General features: G+C 39.7%; 1 protein-coding gene across 3 annotated transcripts in view; it reads right to left on the bottom strand.

Annotated features, from left to right (window-relative positions):
* Window positions 1–16180, bottom strand: part of Astn1 (astrotactin 1) — a 299448-nt gene that overhangs the window by 131067 nt on the left and 152201 nt on the right. For all 3 annotated transcript variants that reach the window (XM_070034406.1, XM_070034407.1, XM_070034408.1), the window contains exon 8: window positions 14720–14804. In XM_070034406.1, coding sequence (XP_069890507.1) covers window positions 14720–14804 — 85 coding nt within the window. The remainder of the gene's footprint in view (window positions 1–14719; window positions 14805–16180) is intronic.

Genomic DNA, 16180 nt, shown 5'->3' with positions numbered 1-16180 from the left:
GCAAGATTGTTGTGATAATTTTTAAAAATATAACTTTTGGTGAGGAAGAAGATCCTCTGTAGATGTTCTGTATTATAAACAGTATCAAGACATACCCTCCTTCATGCCTGCAAGATAAATATCTTCCTAATAAGTCCATAGCTCATTTGCTCAAAATCCCAGTAGTAGCAATTGTTTAGTGTTTGTAGAATACCTCTTGTGTGTACTAAAAAATTAATCTCAAAAAGAAACCTCACTTCCCAAAGTGTTATGCACTGGTAAGGAGTCCAGACAAGGTCTATTAGGGAGACACAATATGGAGATTACCATGAGAGTTACAGACCTGAGGTAGACATAGAGAACAAAGTGGCAGATTTTTGTACGGGGGAGACATGGCAGGCTTTATATGTGGCTGCAGTTTGAGATGGCTTTGGACACTGGATAGAAGCAACCAGGTAGGGTACTGGAAGAAGGTGATTGTAGGAGAATAAAGCAGCCTGAGCAAAAGTGGGGAGAGGATTAATATAAAAGCTACTGTGTCCACGAACAAGCAATTCCGTAGGTTTTCAAATACTGGGTCTGTCTTTCTCGGAGCTGGAGAGGCCAGAAAGGATCTATTTGAGCACTCCTGTGGTAGTCAAGTAACTAAGGTGAAACTTCCTGGTCTTGAGGAAGAGATGACCTAAGAGAATGTGGGGACAAAGCTAAGGAGAAAGAGTATGGATCAAACTGGGGGGAAATAATGTAAAGATCATCTAAGCGCTTGAATGGATTCACTGAAAACTGAATCACAAACAAAGTTCATAAACATTTCTGAGAGTATCTCTAGATTGGCATTTCTAAGGGTGACACAAAAGTCATCTTCCTTGATTTTAGGAAGGGATTCGCTCTTTTGTTTAGGAAACATATGGAATGCCTATGCCAAGCCTGACTTGACAAAATCTTTTATGTGGGCTAGATGGGAATATGCTGAATAACTGCACATTTGATGAATTCTTATGTGCTTGAGCAAGTCAGTATAGAGAGCAAATTTAAAGAAGGTTTCAAGGTCAACCTGCACGAGGGTCTCTGAAGCTCGGTCAATGACTTGGAGAAGGTCACTGAACATATGTCAATTCTAGTAGCCCTCCCCACTTAACCACAGAAGACAAGTTCCAAGACTCTTAGTGGACCCCTGAGATATGAATAGTATAGGACCCCATATGCACTATTTTTTGTATACATATACAACTATGATAAAGTTGAGAACTTTTACCTTTCCACTTAGAACTTGATAGCTTCTCTTTCAGATATTCCAACAATATGCTTGCACTTTGGAGACATTATTAAGTAAAATAGGGTTACTTGAACACAAGCACATCGCAGAGTGACAGTGAATCTGATAACTGAGATGGTACTAAGAGGTAGAAAGGTAGAGTATATATAGCAAGGATACTTTGGACAAGAAAGAGGGTGATTTATACTCATAGGGAAAGAATGTGAGAGCATAAAATTTCATCCTGCTTGAAAATGATGGCTTGAAATGTGAGATTTACAAACTGTTTATTTCTAGAAGTTTCCATTTACTATTTTCAGGTCATGGTTAACTTCATGTAATTAAAACCTCAGGAAGTAAAAGCATAATAAGTAAAAGAGGGGACTGTTGTAAGTTTGCAAATAAGAGCCTGGTGCAAATGTCTCAGGCCAATAATCTTAGCTACCCAGAAGAATGAGACCTGAGGAGCACAGTTTGGAGCCAGCTCGGTAGAAAGGTCCATAAGACTCTTACCTCCAATGAGTCTAAAAAAATCCAGAAGAAGAGTTGTGACTCAAGTGGTAGACTGCTAGCCTGATGCCATAAAGCTCAGAAACAATGTCTGGGTCCTGGCTTCAAGCCCCATGAGCAGCAAACACACACACACACACACACACACACACACACACACACACACACACACACACACACACAGTGCAAATAACAAAGAAAAAAGGATAGTTCATACGTGGAATAAGAGGGTTAATTCCAAGGATTTCAGTGGTCTAAAACAGCATATAGTAAGGTTTTGTACAAGACCTACAGTTGGGTTAAGACAATTCACTGTGAAAAAAAAAAGACAATTGACTGTGGTGGTAAATACACTTGCTCTTTCTGACAGTAGTCCCTGTGAAGATATTTTATTTTCAAAACCACAAATGTGAAGAAGACATTTTATTTTTTAAATCACAGGATGACAAGAAGAGCTTTCTCTTAAAGGCCTTAACACAAGTGTAACTTACAATTCACTAACAGAATATATAGAGCAAGAAACAAACATGATGCATTCTGTGGACCAATGTCATCAGTTCTGGGGTACATAATATAAAAAGCTTAATGACAAACTAGGGAGACACAGAAGACAATGAAAGGATCTTTAAAAGATAATAAAACAAAACTCACAGGGAACTGTTAATAGTAGGGGATAATTAGGAGGAGAAGTGAGATTAAGCAAAGGGTCAGTCTGATAAAGTTCTGAATATGCATGTCTGAAATAACATGGTGTACCCCCTTTACCCAATTAGCACACACTAAAAACAAAGAATGACAAGGATGTCGAGTAGTTCTGTCTAGGATGCGAATACCAGTGGGAGGGCAGATGTCAAGGGTGAAGCAGAGTGAATGAGATCAAAATACTTCATGTTCCAGGGAGAAATGGAGCAGTGAGGCTCACTGAGATTACTTTGGGGATGAGAGAGCGTGAGGAGTCTGAACAAGATACATTATATGCATATATGGACATGTCAAGATGAAACCCCTTTGAATGTTTCACACAAACATGGGCCAAAAAAGAGCAAATGTGGGAAACTCACAAACAAATAATTGAAGGACCAAGGTACATTCACAAGAGAAGGCACAGAAGAGAGATGGTTCTATCTACAATTATCTAGATCATCAGCATATATATATATATATATATATATATATATATATATATATATATATATATATATATATATAGCCAGTCCACTTTTGGTGGTATTCTTTTCCTCAGGCATCCACTTCATCCTCCACAGAAGATTACCATATTTTTCTAATTCACATAAATGTGCCATATGAACTAGCAGTCCTGAGCATAGAGGAAAGAGACAACATATTCATTCTTTTCAAAGGACAAAGCTGATTAAACAGGTGGAAGTCACAGGAAACATATTTGGCTCAGCCTAAAATTCTGTCTAAGATTCTGAATTACAATAACGGGATGAGATACCTCTTCAAATATTGTAACCCTCCCATCACCAACAGTATTCAAACAGTGGTTGGGAAACCATCTGCTCAGAAAGTACGGATAGGATTTCTACAACTATAGCAGGTTAGGAAATATAAGCTTGACAAGGGTTTCCCACTTTGAGTATCTAGAATTGTCCATGATCTAGTTGATATGCCTGCATTCATTCTTTCATTTATTGAATACTTATTTATTGAGCATCAGTTTTCTTCCAGGAAGTGTGTTAATGTATCACAACACAATGATTTTTTTAAGAGACATTATTCCTATTCTCATGCAGTTTTAATGTTAAGGGTGTTAACTGATATTTATTTCAGTCAACGAAAATTCAAAGAATATGGAAGAGGCCATAAGAACAACACAAAATGTCACCCATGAGGATGTTTACTGTCTTACCTTATTGAGTTCTTACCTAGATTATGTACTATTGAGTGCAATGTATATTACTTAAATCTTCTCAATAATCCTTACAGCAATTCTGAGATAGATGCTACTATTCCATTCTATCCTATTCTTTCTATTCTGTTTTGATCTATTCTGTTCTAATCGATTCTACTTTTATCCTATCCTACCTTAGCCTAGCCTATCTTGTCCTGTCCATCATTTATGCCTGCACCTGCCTGGACTGTGATTCTCCTAGTTATTCTTTCTGCATAGTTGGGATGACAGAAGCCACCATACTCAGCTTTTTATTAATTGATACAGGCTCTCAAATGAAAGCCCCAGGCTGGCCTTCAACTGTGATTCTACTGAACTCAGCTTCTCAAGTAGGTAGACTTACAGGCATGAGTCCTTGTGCTCAGAATTATCTTTATTTTAATGACAATAAAATTGAAATCCATAAAGGTTATATAACAACTTAGCCAAGACAAGAGGTATTTTAAGTAGAAAACGTAAGATTTAAACCCAAATCAGTCTGACTCAATCCGTAAGCTCTTTCTATTATGCTTTTCTGCCTCATATAAAGATGAGAATGTATGCAGGTGAGAACCCGGTGTAACCCAGTGATTGAGTGCTTGTCTAGTATGTACAGTGTCCTAGGTTTAATCTCAGCCATGCCAAAAACAAAAAATATGAGCAAATGAACATTGTCTCTCTTGAAAATGAGGTGTACACCATCTCTTGGCTAGGATGAAACAGTTTGGCCAAAACAAGTTAAGTCAGTTAATAATATCTACTTCTATACCTGCAACAATAAACTTGGAACACACCCTGAGTCCGGAAGCATGAGGAAAATGGGTGACCAAACTTTCAAATGAAAGGCCATTGGACAGGGCTCTGAAACTTTGTCAAAAGCAAAGACTTGTTCAGTTTTTTTTAATCATTATTATCTATGTCCGTGCCAGTAAATGGGCAAATGCAATCTCTGGATATAGTCCATGCTGCAAGCTATGTCCTAGCCCCTACTCCAATGGGACATCTTGACTTGAACTCTGGTAATGACCTCATACTAGGCATAGCACAGCACTATTCAATAACAGATACTAGTCCCACTGACAGAGATAGCACCCCATGGTTGATGTCCAACTGAAGTACCTTCTTTACCTGAATTAGGCAGCAGCCAACAGCACTTACTATGTTTAGACCTCTAGCAAGGTCCTTCTAGTGACTTGTCACTCTCCCTAGGACTCTACATCATTCTGGCCAAGATTCCTAACTCCGCCAATACTTGTTGTTTTAAGTAGATCTCAAGTCACAAGGCCTTCATAGCCCACAGTTTGAATCTCAGCTCTCTCCTTGCTTTTGACTTTACTCTCAGGAGCAACTGCTCTTGAAGGGTAAGACAAAAGAAAGTCCTCCTTAAGAACTATCATCCTTTGCTTGCCATGGGACTCTCAATGTTGCTTCAATGTTCAATAGATTCATCCTTAAAATGGGGACCAATAATAGCTCCTATTTTACAGCGTTGAAATGAGAAATTAAACTTGTTGGGCCGGGAAAAGTCCTTAGTAGGTGGCTGGCACATTTCAAGAACCATCTTAAAAACAATCTAGCTTAATTGCTAAGAATATTGAGATCACGCTAGTAAATGCCGTGTCTGTAGGGCATAGGGCAGGCAGTATCTACAATATCGAGCATTCAGAGTACTTTGATCCATTGGTTATTATTGTGTCCAGTCCAGCCAGGCTCTTCTCAGGAATGTGAGGACCACATTCCCATTTGTGATCATCCCACAATGGTGGGTACTCCCTCCATTTAAAGTCAGACTTCCCACATGGTTATAAACAGTCACCTCTGCTGTGCATCAGAATGGGAGGAAGCCATGTTGAGAACTATAGTCTGGGTTCCCCATGGGAGATCTTCACTTCCAGGGCTAATTGGGCTAATGAAGCCTCAGGGTTTCAGGCAGCTGTTCCTGCTCTCCTTCATTGTCCTGCACAACAGAAGTCTAGGGACTCAGATATCCAAGGGTCTTAAATCCATAGGCCAACCCTGACTGGCAGGCCTGGTGTTGGCTATAACTCCTCTAGATAACCTGTAAGTCTCAATGAGGAAACCTAAGGAAAAAGTGAATAAACTAGGTTGGAAGAAGACCTTAGAGGAAGGAAAAGATGATTCTGGCTGTTGAGCTGCATTACGGTTTAATGAAAAGAGCCTAGATGCTGGTATCAGGAATCCTGTTCAACCAGCCATGACTCTGATCAAAGGGCCTCTCTGTATACACATAGATATGCATTTGCATGTATGCCTGTTTGGGTGTGTGTTCAAAGCCAGAAACAAAGTGATATGAGGTTATTTTGTTGAAACAGTATATAACTAAATCAAACAGAAAGTCTGAGTTTTCTCCAGGAGATGGAATTTCAGGTGAATTTTTTTTTCATTTTTTCCCCTAGATTTTCTGTCAGTTACATGCATTCTTGTCATAAAAAGAGATACAGCAGAAAATAAGATATATAGTGACAAAATATTCACTTTCCAGTTTGTGACATTATAGCAAATTTAAAATGTAGTAAAAAATGGTTGTAGTTTGACTATTTAAACAAGTCCAAATTCCTTGCAGGGAAAAAGTGAAATAATATTATTCACCTTTGCAAAAATTGTTTAACAGGAATCACAGACGATCATCACTTGCTCATCTCTTTAAAAACCAACTACTTTACAAAAGTTTTACTGAGATTAGTGGTGATATTTATTTATAATTACCCATGGAATGTTGCCCAGCAGTACACACGTAATGAATGGTATGAATCACATAGCATTACAAAAAGGACTTCTCAGTGTTTGCTGACATTGAATCTGGATTGCCTTAAATATTGTGGTGAACATGTAGGTCGTTAGTGTTCATACTGCCTTTTATTATATAATATATATATATATATAAATTTACAGATATGTATATTCGAGATGTTTGCCTGAATGCTATACTTTAAACCAACAACTTCTTCTCACTAAAAGCAGGTAGAAAGGGAGGGATTAATGTTAAACAGTAAGACTACCAATATCCCATGGGAAAAATTTTGAGCTACATAATGTACCATAAAGCCACATTTAAAGATTGAATCTTTATCTTTCCCCCAGTTTGTAATTATAAAATAAACACAAGGTTATTGTTAACTTATGAAAGAGAACAAGACAAGACATGGACAGAATTGAGAGGGATGGAAAGAAGCAAAATCTTTGATATATAGAAGCAAAAATGGGAAGGAAATTTACCAAAAATAGTAACTAACTTTCTCTAAGCCTAAAATAATGAGTGGATTTTTTTTCTCTACAGATTAAAACAGAAAAATGATAAATAACCAGAAGCTCCAAAGCAAAGAAAAATAACAGCAGTCTCCGCTCTCATTTTCTGAGACTGAAGCTCAAAGAAACTGGAGGTCTAGAGAGCATGCCTAGTGGAAAATATCCATGCATTCAGGAGAATATATAAATTCAGGACACTCTCCGGAAAGCATAGGCAAGACATAAAACATTCATTTCTATAAAATTGAAACAATTTATCTTCCATTCTTGAGCAGATGGGAGGGTAAATTGAGGTTGATTTTTTTTTTCACCCTGGTGGTCATGTTGGAGGAAATGTGAGTATTCCCGCCTCCGGCACTGTTTAAAATAAGTCTCTAGGTGCGGTGGCTGGACTAGTCAGAGACAGCAGTGTGGTAGAGCATCACTCCTCCTTGGGAGGGGAGATAGCACGTAGGTGGACAACTGTCACTCAGATTGGGGAAAGGGGGACATTGCACAAGATGAGTCTTCTTGATCCTGGGGAAGAGGAAGGAAGAGAAGCAGGTGAACTATAGAATGTCTATCTCCAATTCATAGCTGATAAGAGACTCTGAGAATGGTATACGTTCTTCACATTGCTCTTAGTTAAATTCTCATTTATCCAACTGATTTATTTCCAGTATTCAGTCAGTTATTGCTATAAATCATAACCTCCAACTCTTTGGCTTTGGGTAAGTTACTTTGTCTCTTTGGATCCCCATTTCTCAATCTGTACAATGCTCAGATCTTTTAGGATGCCCTTAGCCATGTGTTTACAAAGCCATGCCTAGTCTCCTGTGAAGAGGATGGGAGCATTGATGAAGGGATGGCTCCCTTCTCACCAAGGGGCCTGTGGGGGGCGGGAGGGTCCAGGCCTACGCTGTATTTCAGAATCATTAAGAATGCTTGTCAAAAGCACAGATTCCGGGCCCTCTCCTAGACCTGTGAAATTAAAATCTCCAGGCTAGAAATTAAATATCAATATTTTAGGTAAGTACTTCAGATCATACTTAAGTAGCTGCTCCCCAGGCTGCATGGGCATACAAAACCCACTTGCCCTGGAATCCTCCTGAATAACCAACAATGATACACTTGCTCCAAGAAAAAGAAAGCCAAGAACATCACCCACTAGCTCATCAAATGCCTTGTTGCAAGGGAGAGGAAGGAGGACATTTGGACAAATCTACCCATTGTCTCAGAGGTAGCATGCTTGGCAAGTACAGGCTAGGGTTGTCTATCTGCAAAGGACAAAACTGCTTCACTGCACTCAGTGAACTGACCACATAGCATTGTGAAAATGGGTTTCTGAACATGAGAAGCACTGTTTCCCAAACCAGTTGCAGGCAGGGGGTGAGGAGGGAGGGGCTGAGGATCTGTTAAGCCTGTTAGAGGAGATCCGCCTTGCTAAAGATCAAGTACAAGGTCTTGCTGGTTCTCCCAGGAAGAGGTCTGATCCCTTCCAAGGGGCAGTGTTTCCACGGGAATCAAGTTGCAGCAGAGCTTCTTCAGAGAAGGAACTGGGAAATTTGGGTTGAATTCCAAGAGCCTCCTTCAGCTATTCTGATACTGAAATGAGTGGGAGAAAAGATAGAAATATTTCCATTGACTCCTGGAGGAAGAATAGGAAATAAAGCCAAATAAAAATAAGAGAAAAGAGAAACTGAGAAAATAAGCACCCTGGAAATCCTTGCTAGGAATAAGAGAGACAATGATATGTGTGAGAACATGTGTGTGTGTGTGTGTGTGTGTGTGTGTGTGAGTGTGTGTGTAAGAGAGAGAGGAATAGAGACAAAGACACAGAGACAGAGAGACAAAGGGAGGCAGAGGAGGCGTCTGTAAGAGCAAATGGGAAGATAATCTCATTTGTGGACAGCTCCGCTATGACAGGAGGTGGGCACAGACAATGAGGTCTGCGCTGGAGGGCAGAGGCGGAGGGCATCCTGAGATAAAGGAGCAGCCACCGCCTGGCAGCACATCTTGTCTGAATGATTGGAGGAAGGTCAACAGTCATAGTGGCACAGAATCAAGATGGGGGTAGGGGTACAAGGTGCCAGAAATAGGACAAAAAATATAAAGGAGGAAATGTCATATGTCACTTAGGACTGTCTGACTCCATCCGAGTCACTTCTGAAGAGACTCGGGGCTTGTCAACGATGTCCAGACTCCATCCAAGAGCTGAGTGTGTTCAGAGCTACGCTTCAGCTGTCCAGTCACTGTCTGAAAGGGAGTTGAGCTTGAGGTGTAGCCCTGACTCTTGGCTGGGAGGAGGCTCTTGATCGGAGCTGGGATATTTTTGAATAATCACTATTTAGAATATTTAGAATTCAGAGGCCACAGTATCTTTGCTTCTGTTAGGGGACCCCGGGAAAATTCTGGTTAGCCTAAATAAAATGTGCTGTGATTAAGCTAGTCACCCATGGCTTATACCTGTATTCCTCGCTACTCAGGAGGCTGAGATTTAAGGATCAAAGTTCAAAGCCACCCTGCCCAGGAAAGTCCATGAGACTCTTATCTTCAATTAAGTACCAAAAAAGCCAGAAGTGGAGTTATGGCTAGAGTGGGAGAGTGCTAGCCTTGAACAAAGAAGCTCAAGGACAGCACCCAGGCCCTGAGTTCTAACTTCAGGACTTGTGTGCACATTTGCACATGCACACAAACACACATACAGTTATCTGATGAAGGATCTATTTAGAGAAAAACAGATGGTAAACACCATCTTCACTGTTGATTTTAACAGAAAAGTGGATTCTATGGTCTAGGATATTTGTTCCTAATATAGGTTTAGAATCTTATCCTGGATGGATTAGAGGTAGGGAGAAGTTGCAGAAATGAAAAGAAAGAAGGAGTAAGTACTTGGGATAGAGAGGTCCTGGTGAAAGATGCAGGTTTCTATGAGTCAATCTACACATGAGCACGTAGTCCCATGTGCCTGTGTGACAATGTCACTGTAAGTGTGTTGTCTCCTCAGCGGGCAGTGGAAAGAGGAGGTTTCTGATGAGCAGGGCCAGTCCTGACAACAGCTTTTAAATCCTCGGAGGCACACCTGTTCATTTTCCCCAGCAGGTCTCTCCCATCTCATGAATTATCACTCTGTCTCCATCTCTCAGCATTGAAACCTGGTGATATTTTATATTTCTCTAGTAGAGAATCTCCTTGGTGGTGCCCTCTGTAGCTGAGATGCCAGAATAAGAAATCAGACTATTATTTACCTGGAATCTTCAAATGCATGCATTCCATCTAATTGTGGTGTTCTGAAAAATGTATCTGGAGACACTTGGGTACATTTTTAATTTAACAACAGCAACAAAAATTATAATAGGCTTGCTTAATAACTCCAGAGTAACTTAATAAATGTGTTTGTGTTTCTCCTCTAATATTTTCCATGTAAATCAATCTTGTTTCCTCTACCTTCATCCATTGTTTTTTCTTTCTTGTCTGGGAAAATTTTCAATTTGTCTCCGCCATCCTAGCAAACAAGTATCCAATACAAACCCTAATAGTCCCTGGTTATATCCAGGGAGCTATGGGGATGTAAGGCCAAGGAGTTATTCAGAGAATTCATGCAGAGAAGAGAGAAGACAGGGCAAACTACTGTGCTGGGTTAGCAACTCTCACCCTGACTCCCTACCCACGTTTCTCCTGTAGCCAGCCATAGGACTATGTGGCAGGCAGGGAATGCTTAACTTTGCTGTCAGCATCAAAGAGCAAGGATGTAACCTCAAACATCCCATGTTCTTTTAATAACCCATTAGAAATCTGTCATCCCTGACTTTGTTTAAATCATTTTGATGCTATTTTTATTTTTAGCAAATAGGACTTTCTTCTTGTGTAATGGGTTCAGTGATTTTACAATCTTCCACACTAACCCTTTCACCTAGGTGAGTCAGATCCTGGCTTCCCCATCCAGACCAACATATGAGTGTTTCAATCTGTCTCCCTTCTCTCTGGCATTTCTGGTAGAACTGGCGGCACCAGAAAATAATTGCAATCCCCTGCCTTCACACACATCATACAGGATCTCCGACTGCTGTTCTTTGCTGTTTGTTCTTGGAAACATTTGATGTATAGAACAGCTTTAGGAATGTATTTTCTTCACAGAATCCATATAAATACAATTAAGACAGTTCCAATAAATTGTTTGGCTTTGTTTTTTGTATGTTTTTAGGATGACTCAGATCTATCCTAGAATGCCACCCCCAAAGAATATATAATAAAGGGATGTCCCAGAAAAAAGACACCTTAGAACTTCTCTTTGCTAACAGTGGTAGGTCCTGAATATGGGAATTTTAATGTTGGAAATTTTAGTATATTGCATTTCTTTAAGATTTAATCTTTATATTCCTTATCCTCTTTTCTCTACCACTTGAGTCACATCTGCAGTCCCAACTTTTTTTGCTGGTTAATTGGAGATAAGATTTTTTGGATGGCTTTGAACTGAGACCCTCAGATCTCAGCTTCCAAAGTAGGTAGGGTTACAGGAGTGAGCCACTGTTACAAGGCATAAATGACTCTTAAACTCCATTGGGTTATTTTTCTCCATTCCTAGAAAAACTATGTTTCTTATGTCTTCATGCCTTTCTATTTCCTGTTCCTATCACTTTGGATTGATTTTGTTTCCCATCAAAAGGAACAGTTCAAACTTCCACTTCTTTATCAGTCTCCATTCCAGATTCTTCAACCTCACATAAAACTGTACTGTCACAGACCTTTGCGTACATCTTTCCTTTAATGCTTCTTAGAGTTCACTGTAATTGTTGTATTCTCATTGACCTATGTAGACCATTGGCTCTTTCCGAGCAAGGGCTACATCATCTTCTTATGGAAAGTAATCTAGCATACTAAGTGCCAGAATAGCACTGGGGCACATGTTTGTTGAAAATATGAATGAGTGGGAGAATAATAAGCAGATTATTTGGTGAGAAGACTCTTACAAACAAATTATTAAACAGAGTGAGAAAGAGAGAAAGACAGAGTAAGAGAGAGTTATGAAGGCAGAGCTGCACAGCCTCAGTTTTTCATTCCTGTGCCTGATAGAATTATCCATCTGCAACTTGTTTGTATCAGTGTCCTTGATTGATGTTCATTCTTTTCTTAAATTCACCTGTACTTATGGCTCCTGATCACTTTCCTAGCACATCAACCCTGATTTCTCACAAAAGAATTTGTAGCCTATGATTTAGTCGCTCTAATTTGAAAAACTATTCAGCTGCCTTTATGTATGTCATCGAAGAATGCTAAGAGAAAAATAGTAACACGTGTGCATGACCTGCCTAACCTTTACCTTCTGGAATAGTAAGTGAAACTTTTAGAAAAAGCAATTTCTCCCCACTGATTTTCCCACCCCATATTTACATTATTTGGTGAGTTGTCAGGCTAGTTTTCAATTTGAGTGACAGTTTTCACATTCAGACCAATTTTGATTAATTTGATGAGAATCAGCTAAAGAAATATGACCATCAGATTTCAGATGTAAATGGAGATGCATGACATCTTAGTTTTTCGCTTATCTTGATATTTTAGAAGGAAAAAATGCAGCCATTTGTCTGGCACTGTTTGAAAAACACAAACTCAAGCTGCTTATCACTCCTGGTTCCATTATCCTCAAGATAGTCACGTTTCCTTGTTTTCCTCCTAACAGTCGCTCCATTATTTTATTAGTGTCCAAAATGAGACCTCATAGACAGTGACAATCATAGAATAATGGAAATTAGAGATGGAAATGACAGATTAGGTCCCCTTGTCTATTTCCTGGGGCTAATGTTCTTGTCAGTCTGTGGCTGGGTGCGCTAGCCTGTCTTGTTCTAAATGACACCATTGCTGGAGTCTCCACCATTTCCCGGGAGGCTCTTGTCTACAGCCTAAGACTGACTCTATGTACAGCCAGAGGGAAAGACAAAGACTTTGCAATTACCAAGTGAAGTCAGGCCCATCCGTACATGATCTGTCTACAAGGCTAGAGATGTGGAGGCTTGAGCGATTATCCACCGAATCCAATCACTGCAGAGAGCCAGGCGAGATCATTCAGGTCAAAAGTAAAATGATATTTTGTAGTTGTTATTTTTTTTAACAGCAAGTTGGAAGGCAAAGAGATAGAGGGGGTGGTTATCCATCACCCTTTTAGTATTTTATTCCATGAGAATCATGGTCAACTGAAATTCTTGGCTATTGTGGAAACTTAAATGTTGGCTCACAGCAACTGTGCCCACATTCCAGGAGTTAAGAGTATTAAGGAACTGTGGAAAATGTAAATAGCAAATGGCACTCTGAACTCTCATCCCACTTGACATGTATTAGCCGAGTCCTCTGCTCTTCTCACCCATCTTTCAATAGCAGGCCACGTCAGATGGATATACCCTTCTGCAAACACCTTCCTCTAAATTTTAAGGCCTGCCTCTCTGATAAGAGCTCATATTCATCTGAAGCTGAGCAATCCTTCATTTTCACTAACACACAAAAAAAATTCATGGCATTTTGACTTCCCCAAGTTTACTGACCTGTGATTCAGATTTCTTTTCCCTAACTTCATTTCCTCTTGTCCTTATTCCTCAACTTCAACTGGTTCCAGAACATTTGCCCTTTTCTAACATCCACGGGCATCGATCATGCTTTGACTAGTCATCAGCTAGCTAAGTCCTCAGAGTTGAGTTCTTCTATCCCTTTATCATAAATCACTCCCTTGGGCTCTTCAATCATTTTTATTACTCTTCTCCAAACTCTCACCCATTTGTCACCATATTTATTGCTTTGAGAGTCCAGAACTACATTCAATATTCCAGGTTTGGTCTCATCAGATTCGCGTGGAAGGGAGCGACATTCTACCTCAGGATGAGAGTTCTCCATCGCAATGTCCAAAATGACATTATTGCTTCACTTTTTCCACCTTGTCAGGCTGCAAGCAGTGTATCTAATTTACAGACACTAAGTTGCCTTTGCCTAGACTTCCTTCTTGGTTAGCCATTCCATTGATTGCTATTATTAGCTAGCATTCATTGGTCCCTTTCTCCTCCACCTTCTTCTACAACCCAGCCAATGTAGAAAGTAAGCACTCAGCCTCAATCTGAGGCTGAGGTACAAAGTTGCTTTGAAAAAGAATACCAGATAATGGTGATGGGAACCTGACAAGGTGAACATAATTAATACCACTAAATTGCACACTTAGAAATGATTAATTTCATGTTAGGTATGTTTTACCACAACAAAAACATTCCAAAATGTAGAAGGCAAACAAATAAATAAATAGAAGGAATAAATAAGGTAGCTACTTTATCCTGTCATGTATGCTTGGAGGAAAGCAAAGTTCTCACAGAAAAATGGAAAACCCGGAATCAGGCAAAAAAACACTCCTCCTCAAGACAGTCTTTGTTTGTCACCCCCACTGAATGAGCCCAGGACAATGAGTTTCTACTCATGGTAGCCTTCCAGAGCTTGTCAAGCTCTGCAAGCACTGTGGCTGCATCTGTGTGGATTTGTGTGTCTGCAGAACCATCAGTTACGCTCTGCCTGTGGAATCCTCATGGCTGGCAGTGGTGTGAACAGGAAGAGAGGGGCAGCTTGATTTTCAGATTCCAGCTGGAAAGTGTGAGGCTGCAAACCACAGACATCATCTCTTGACTCGTCAATGGAGAAAAAGATTTCATAGACGTCATCACGATGGCACAAATATGGAAATGCACAGTGACATTTTTACCCACTTACTGTTAGAAATATAACCACCCATTTGCCCTACGGCTCCCAGCACTGTGGAACCACAGAGTGTCTGTGTGAGGGAAGAGTGAGGTAGAAACCCGCTAACTTACCCCTGATTTGTCCCCCATTCATTGCGAATGCAAAGGTGCTTATGCACTGGATCCTTCATGTAACCTTCATAGCAGAGGCATTCCCCTTAGAAGCAGGGAAAGGAGGAAGAAAGAGAAAGGTGAGTGAATTAATTCACATATCTGTGTTTGGAAAATATTGAATGAAATGGTCAGGTTAAACTCTGGCTCTGATAGTACCATGAATGACACTACCCACCCCACAACCCCTCACCATTGCCCACATGCAGGACACAACCAATCTCTCCATTCTCTAGGGCATGGTAATTTTCTCCAGTGGAGAAATCTAACATCTGCAAAGCTCCTCTACTCTATGCTTTGTAAGTAAAAGATCAACAGTTCTTTGAGGAAAGAAACTTTTCATCTTCATTCTCTTAATTCTCAGTAGCCTGAAAGGTATAGATGAGCAATAGATTTTTTTAAAGACTGCATATGTGAGTTCATTTGTTAAATATTTCTAAGAATGTTGAAAAGCACGTTAGTAGTTAAATGATGCCTATGGGTGAAATTTGCGCTTGGAAAAACTAAGGGATTTGTCAATAGTTTGTAGATGGCAGAGTTAATATTTGTACCTGTATTTGTCTGTCTATGGACTTTGCCTCAATGCTACGCTGCTGCTTTACAGAATAACTACTGCATTACAAGGGCCTATGTGTATCAACATGATTTACAGAAACTCTGCTCCTAGATTTTAAGTGAAAACAGGTACTTATCTTGGAGCTGGAAAACAAAAGGCTCATCTACAACTTTGCATTATTTTTTAGGATGTGACCATTCTTCATTATCATTAGTTCTGCTATTGGTATACCAAGTGGTCCAGGAATGTTTTAGAATTGCATGTGTGTAATACACACATTTTCGAGGAGGGCTGCATAAGGTATACCTGATTTGTACAAACAAATCCAAAAATCTCCAAAAGATGAACAATTATAGATTATATGCATAGATTATACTCATAGCATTATGCTCAAACTACTGAGACTAGTTACACTAAAGAGCTTGTTTGTATTTTTAATGGCTGGAGTTTAATTTATAACAGAATAAAATAACAGCATGTGGCTTCCTGAAATTTGTAAATAACAAATTTACAAATTTATAAAGGTGCCATACCCCGAGGAGATAATAGGCACACAGTCTCTTTAGCTTCCAAGGAAGAAACATTCATAAGGATATAAATAGAATAGCTTTGAAGGCTTTTTCCTCTTTTTGAAGATAAAACCCAACAAAATGAAGTGAAGGGGGCCTCATAGTTAAAGGAAAAGGGTATGTGCTGTCTTAACAGGAGGATTTTTTGGTTAGGATCTTATTTGTGTATTCATTTCAAGATTGCTCTATAAGCTGCTGTCTATCAGGGGCTCAAAAACGGCCATTAGCAAGCCCTCTTCATCTCTCACAGCTACTCAGCTCAATCTCCCCTTAGTGTCCTGCAGATCCGAGTGAAAA

Source organism: Dipodomys merriami, unplaced genomic scaffold, assembly GCF_024711535.1.
Source record: "Dipodomys merriami isolate MVZ:Mamm:240054 unplaced genomic scaffold, mDipMer1.0.p SCAF_24, whole genome shotgun sequence".
NCBI classification, from domain to species: Eukaryota; Metazoa; Chordata; class Mammalia; order Rodentia; family Heteromyidae; genus Dipodomys; species Dipodomys merriami.
This window is presented reverse-complemented; position numbering and strand designations above follow the sequence as displayed.